At 45.2% G+C, this 6,643-nt stretch overlaps 1 protein-coding gene across 1 annotated transcript in view; it reads left to right on the top strand.

Moving 5' to 3' along the window:
• The window catches only part of DOPEY2 (dopey family member 2), a 139,652-nt gene that overhangs the window by 126,659 nt on the left and 6,350 nt on the right, over positions 1-6,643 (top strand). The window contains exons 29-32 of the mRNA XM_011950053.1: positions 3,118-3,254; positions 3,857-3,912; positions 4,146-4,307; positions 6,469-6,598. Coding sequence (XP_011805443.1) covers positions 3,118-3,254; positions 3,857-3,912; positions 4,146-4,307; positions 6,469-6,598 — 485 coding nt within the window. The remainder of the gene's footprint in view (positions 1-3,117; positions 3,255-3,856; positions 3,913-4,145; positions 4,308-6,468; positions 6,599-6,643) is intronic.

Raw genomic sequence — 6,643 nt, 5'->3', positions numbered from 1 at the left:
CCACGCCCAGCTTATTTTTGTATTTTTAGCAGAGACGGGGTTTCACCATGATGGCTAGGCTGGTCTCGAACTCTTGACCTCAAGTGATTCACCTGCCTCGGCCTCCCAAAGTGCTGGGATTACAGGCGTGAGCCACCATGCCTGGCCGGGAAAGAAGAATTTCTAAATAAATAAGCTTCATTTTGGATAGCTCAAGTGCTGTATTTCTAAAAATACTACATGTTTTTTAAAAAAATAAGCCTTTTGCCCCATTTTCATTTTTGATGAACTGACAGTTTACAGAGCACTTTCCTGCATGTTGTCCCCAGGACGTCCGTTGGTAGGCCCAGCCCCGCTGAGTCCTAGGTTGATGGCACTCAGAGTGTCCTCTGGCAGAGTTGGAGGACACTGAACTTGCCTGGAGATGCCCTGTGGAGGGATGATGCCCACATCTGCCTCAGAGAGGTAGATGCATCCAGAAGCTCCCAAGACGTGTCCCATAGTAAATAGTCTGGGCCCAATTAAAAGAGGCAGGAGGCTGGGCACAGTGGCCTGTAATCCCAGCACCTTGCTGTAATCTCAGCACCTTGGGAGGCCGAGGTGGGCAGATCACTTGAGGTCAGGAGTTCAATACTAGCCTGGCCAACATGGTGAAACCCCATCTCTACTAAAAATACGAGAAATTAGCCAAGCATGGTGGCAGGTGCCTGTAATCCCAGCTACTCAGGAGGCTGAGGCAGGAGAATTGCTTGTACCCTGGAGGTGGAGGTTGCAATGAACCGAGATCATGCCACTGCACTCCAGCCTGGGTGACAGAGTGAGGGAGACTCCATCTCAAAAAAAAAAAAAAAAAAGAGAGGCAGGAGTGGAGAATTTCTAACGCTTGTCTCCTGGAATACCACTTGGGGTCCTTTTCCCCGGACACTGTTGCATCATCAAGTAGCAGAGGAGGAGATGGTGCACGGGTGGGAGCTGAGCAGCTCTGTACATCTCGGCTGAGAGTGACAGCAGTCTCACGTCTTCGGCAGCTGGGAAGGTGTAGGTGAAAGGGTACGAAGGTGCAATTATGTAGGATCAGTAGGTCTAGAGAAGGCATGTACAACATGAGGACTGTCATTAATAACACTGCATATGTACTGGGAATTTGCCAAGAGAGTAGATTTTAGGTGCTCTTACCACATAAAAGAAAGGTCAAAGCCAGGCGCAGTGGCTCACGCCTGTAATCTCAGCACTTTGGGAAGCCAAGGAGGGCAGATCATCTGAGGTCAGGAGTTTGAGACCAGCGTGGCCAACATGGTGAAACCCCATCTCTACTGAAAATACCAAAAATTAGCTGGGTGTGGTGGCAGACGCCTATAATCCCAGCTACTTAGGAGGCTGAGGCATGAGAATCATTTGAACCCAGGAGGCAGAGGCTGCAGCGAGCTGAGATCGCACCACTGTACTCCAGCATGAGTGACAAAGCAAGATTCCATCTCAAAAAAAAAACAAAAAAAAAAAGAAAAAAGAAGGGAAAAAAAAAACTGACTGAGCATGGCAGCTCACGCTTGTAATCCCAGCACTTTGGGAGTCCAAGGCAGGTGGATCATCTGAGGTCAGGAGTTCAAGACCAGCCTGGCCAACATGGTAAAACCCTGTCTCTACTGAAAATACAAAAAATTAGCCGGGTGTAGTGAGAGACACCTGTAATCCCAACTACTCTGGATGCTGAGGCAGGATAATTGCTTAAACCCAGGAGGCGGAGGTGCAGTGAGCAGAGACTGCTCCGCTGCCCTGTAGCCTGGGAAACACAGTGAGACTCCATCTCAAAAAAAAAAAGTTTATTACTAATATACTAATGTTCTAATGTACTACAACTGATCTTAGCCAGCATGCCTACCATTTAGCTGTTTGCTGTAGCAATTTGTTACATTCCTAGGAAACCTTAAGCTATGAGAGAAAAAAAAAAAAAGTCTTACTCTACAAACAACCATTTCAAGGGAGAAGCAGGGAAGTGTTAGGGGCTAGAGTGTTATTTGAAACACTTTTCCCTCCATAGGAATTAAAGTTCTTGTCATGGCCATCAAGTTTCAACCTTACTGAATAAATCTATTATATTTACTTGCTCCACTTCCCACCTACCACCCCCAAAATACTGTGTTGTCTGCCAGCCAGTCCATATGATTGTGTAAATCCATCCCTCACCATGGGCTGCTTGGTTTCTGCATCTCCTCATTCATATTCTTTTTTTTTTTTTGAGACGGAGTCTTGCTCTGTGGCCCAGGCTGGAGTGCAGGGGCCGGATCTCAGCTCACTGCAAGCTCCGCCTCCCGGGTTCACGCCATTCTCCTGCCTCAGCCTCCCGAGTAGCTGGGACTACAGGTGCCTGCCACCTTGCCCGGCTAGTTTTTTTTGTATTTTTTAGTAGAGACAGGGTTTCACCGTGTTAGCCAGGATGGTCTCGATCTCCTGACCTCGTGATCCACCCGTCTCGGCCTCCCAAAGTGCTGGGATTACAGGCTTGAGCCACCGCGCCCGGCCTCATATTCTTAAAAGAACATTTAAGTGGCCGTTGGTCATCCAGTGGATTTCTGGTGACAGATGTTCATGTCTTTCTACTCAGCTGTGGCAGGGGGACAGCCCACGGGAATCGTTTCCTTTGAGGTTTGGCAACAGCCATGAACTGCTGTATTTCACAAAGAAGAGGGCTGGGGTAGACGAGTTGCACAAAAGCATCACCAATATTCTTTTTTTTTTTGAAATGGAGTCTTGCTCTGTCACCCTGGCTGGAGTGCAGTGGTGTGATCTCGGCTCACTGCAACCTCCACCTCCCAGGTTAAAGCGATTCTCCTGCCTCACCCTCCCAAGTAGCTGGGACTAAAGGCGCCCACCACCACGCCCGACTAATTTTTAGTAGAGACGGGGTTTCACCATATTGGCCAGGCTGGTCTCGATCTCCTTACCTTGTTATCTGCCTGCCTCGGCCTCCAAAAGTGCTGGGATTACAGGCGCGAGCCACTGAGCCTGGCCTGTAACACTCATTCCTTACACTGGGTTGTTACCAGAATGTCAGAACAGTCACAGTTTTATTTTTCTTTGTCTGATAAGAAGCCTCAAACTGCATATTTGTGTGACATCTTTCAAATCTTCTCTCCTCAGAACGCCTGGCAGACAGTCTCAGAGTCGGACAGACATCCATAGTTGCTGCTCAGATGTTTCTATTTTTCAGAGTTTTGCTGCTAAGAATATCTCCTCAACATTTGACTTCATTGTGGCCAATAATGGTCTCTGAATTGGTGAGTACAAGTATTGTAAGTTTGAAAGCAAGGTTGGAGCTTTTTAAAATGCTTCTTCAGTAACATATAACATACTATTTCATATATATCCCATTTTATCTAAAAGTTATTTTTAATCAGGTTGGTAGCACATGGTTAGCTCTTGGTTAAATAGAGAATATTTAACCCTATGATCATATTTGATCTCTCACCCTGTCAGTAATTCTAACTAACTTGTACCATTGGACAATATTTACTAGTTTTTTTTTATATACTATAAATTTGGGCCGGGCATGGTAGCTTATGTCTATAATCCCAGCACTTTGGGAGGCCAAGGTGGATGGATCACTTGAGCCCAGAAGTTCGAGACTAACCTGGGCAGCATGATGAAACTCCTTGTCTACAAAAAAGTACAAAAATTAGTTAGGCATGGTGGGAAGTTACATCTGCAGAAGGTTGAGGCTGCAGTGAGCCATGATTGTAGCATTGTGCTCCAGACTGGGTGACAGAGTAAGACCCCATCTTCTTCATTCATTCATAAATTAATCGATTTTTAAAAATAAGTAAAAAAAAATTGGGGTAGGTTTAGTCTCAGATAGTAACTTGAATGCTTTTTTTTTCAGATTCAGACATTCACACAGCTTGAAGAAGATCTGAAAGACGAAGATGAGTCATTGAGGTAAGCAGTACAAGATCTGTGCACAGGAGGAAAAGATGGTCACGATTAAAGGACATCACTTTAGATGTAGGGTTATCTAATGTTAAATGCTGTTTTCTTGAAGCTCTTGCGAAAGGACCAGCTATTCCAAACATTTCTTTAAAGGAAAATTATTCTGAGGGACATGTCACAGGTGAATGGACTATAACAGCTCTGAAGGAATTTATAACAAGCGTTTCTTTGCAAATTTGCAGAAGCAACAACAAAGTAAACAGAACGAAAGGTTCAGTCCCGGATGCAAATGGACCCTCAGTGGGGGAGATACCCCAGAGTGAACTCATCTTGTATTTATCAGCTTGCAAATTCTTGGACACAGCGCTTTCTTTTCCACCTGACAAGATGCCATTGTTTCAAACGTAAGTCAGATAGGATCATGTGTCCTTTTTGAAGCAGGAGATTTTGTTTTTTCCTTTTAAGCACTTTCACTTGCTTTTCATGTACAGTTTATGGGAAACCACCATCTGGGTTTCTAGTGACAGCCGAGCCAGCTCGGAATACCGAGTTTCAGATTACTTGCAACATCTGTGGCTCTGCGAATTTGGCTCACAGGAGCGTTTGAGTGTGTTTCTATGGTGTGTGTGTGTGTGTGTGTGTGTGTGTGTGTGTGTGTGTGTGTGGTTTTGCTACTGAATGCTTATAAAACAGGGCTTACCCACTGGTGGTCCTCACCGCCTTTGTGTAGACCTTTTTGTCTGTTCAGTTAGATAAGAATGCGTTTATTTGGAGCCTGCCATCTCTGATTCACTTTGCCCCTTAGGCTTATGTTTCCTGCAGGCTTAGCACAGCTGCTCATTTGTTTAATTTCATGACCAGCCCCAGAGGCTATTTCTCTCTCTCCTACCCCCACAAAGAGAGTAAGCATATAGAAATGTTTGTGGTTAAAGAGTGGGTTCTCTTAAATGCACATTGCTAAGTGAAAGAAGCCAGTCTGAAAAGGCTACACGCTGTATGATTCCAAGCATGCGACATTCTGGAAAAGGCAAGACTATGGAGGCAGTAAAAAGAATCAGTGGTCGCCAGGGGTTGGGGAGAGGGAGGCAGGGGTGGATGGGTGAAGCACAGAGGATTTTTAGGGCAGTGAAATTATTGCATACGGAGCTATAATGGTAGATCCATGTCATTGTCCATTTCTCCAAACCCATACAATGTACACCACCAAGAGTGAACCCTGATGTAAATTCTGGACATGGGGGGATAATGGTGAGTCAGTAGAGGTTCTTCAGTTTTAACAAACGTACTGCTGTGGTGCAGGATGTCAATAATATGGCAGGCTTGTATGTGCGTAGGGATGGGATATACAGGAACTGGACTTTCTGCTCCATTTTGCTGTGAACCTAAAGCTGTTCCACAAAAGAAAGTCTTTTAGTTTTTAAAAAGCAGGTTCGGGCCAGATGTGGTGTCTCACACCTGTAATACTAGCACTTTAGGAGGCTGAGGCGGGTGGATCACCTGAGGTTGGGAGTTTGAGACCAGCCTGACCAATATGGTGAAACCCTGTCTCTACTAGAAACACAAAAATTAGGCCGGGTACGGTGGCTCATGCCTGTAATCCCAGTACTTTGGGAGGCCAAGGTGGGTAGATCACCCGAGGTCGGGAGTTTGAGACCAGCCCGACCAATATGGAGAAACCTCGTCTCTACTAAAAAAAAAAATTAGCCAAGCGTGGGGTCGTATGCCTGTAATCCCAGCTACTCGGGAGGCTGAGGCAGGAGAATTGCTTGAAACCGAAGGCAGAGGTTGCGGTGAACCAAGATGGTACCACTGCACTCCAGTTTGGGAGAAAGAGCGAAACTCCGTCTCAAAAAACAAACAAAAAAAAGTGAAGGCGGGGCGCAGTGGCTCACGCCTGTAATCCTAGCACTTTAGGAGGCTGAGGCAGAGAATTGCTTGAACCCGGGAGGCAGAGGTTGCAGTGAGCCAAGATTGCATCACTGCACTCCAGCCTGGGCAACAGAGCAAGACTCTGTCTCAAAAAAAAAAAAAAAACGGGGTTCTGATATATGCGAATGTGCATAGCAGCGTTATTTATAATAGGCAAAAAGTGGAGACAACCCAAACGGCCGTCAGCTGATGAACAGATAGATAACGTGACATATCCATTCTGTGGAATACAGTTCAGCAGTGAAAAGAATTGAAGAACTGAGACACGCTGGAACCTGGATGAACCTGGAAAATATGATGCTAAGTGAAAGCCGAAACAAGGGAACACATAGTGTATGATTCTGCTCATGTGGAATGTCCACGATGAGACAGAGAGTGGATTAGTGGGTGCCTAGGTCTCAAGGGCATAGGGGGTTGGGGTGGTGATGCTGAGTGGGGCAGGATTTCTTTTTGGGATAATGAAATACTCTAAAATTGATTGTGATAATAGATGTGCAACTCTATGAATATAATAAAAGGCATTGAGTTGTCCATATTAAATAGATACAGTATGTGAATGATATCTTAATAAAACTAATTTTAATGACATTGAAGGGCTCTTACCAGCAGTCCTGACCTTCCGTTTGTTACCCGCAGTTATAGGTGGGCATTTATTCCAGAAGTGGACACAGAGGACCCTGCCTTCCTGTCGGATATAGAGGAGAATCACCAAGAATGCAAACCCCACACTGTCAAGATTCTAGAACTTCTAAAATTAAAGTTTGGGGTAAGTGCTTTTCTTTTCTCTTTTCTTTTCTTTTCTTTTTCTTTT

The sequence above is a fragment of the Colobus angolensis genome, unplaced genomic scaffold (assembly GCF_000951035.1).
Source record: "Colobus angolensis palliatus isolate OR3802 unplaced genomic scaffold, Cang.pa_1.0 Scaffold300, whole genome shotgun sequence".
Lineage (NCBI taxonomy): Eukaryota > Metazoa > Chordata > Mammalia > Primates > Cercopithecidae > Colobus > Colobus angolensis.
This window is presented reverse-complemented; position numbering and strand designations above follow the sequence as displayed.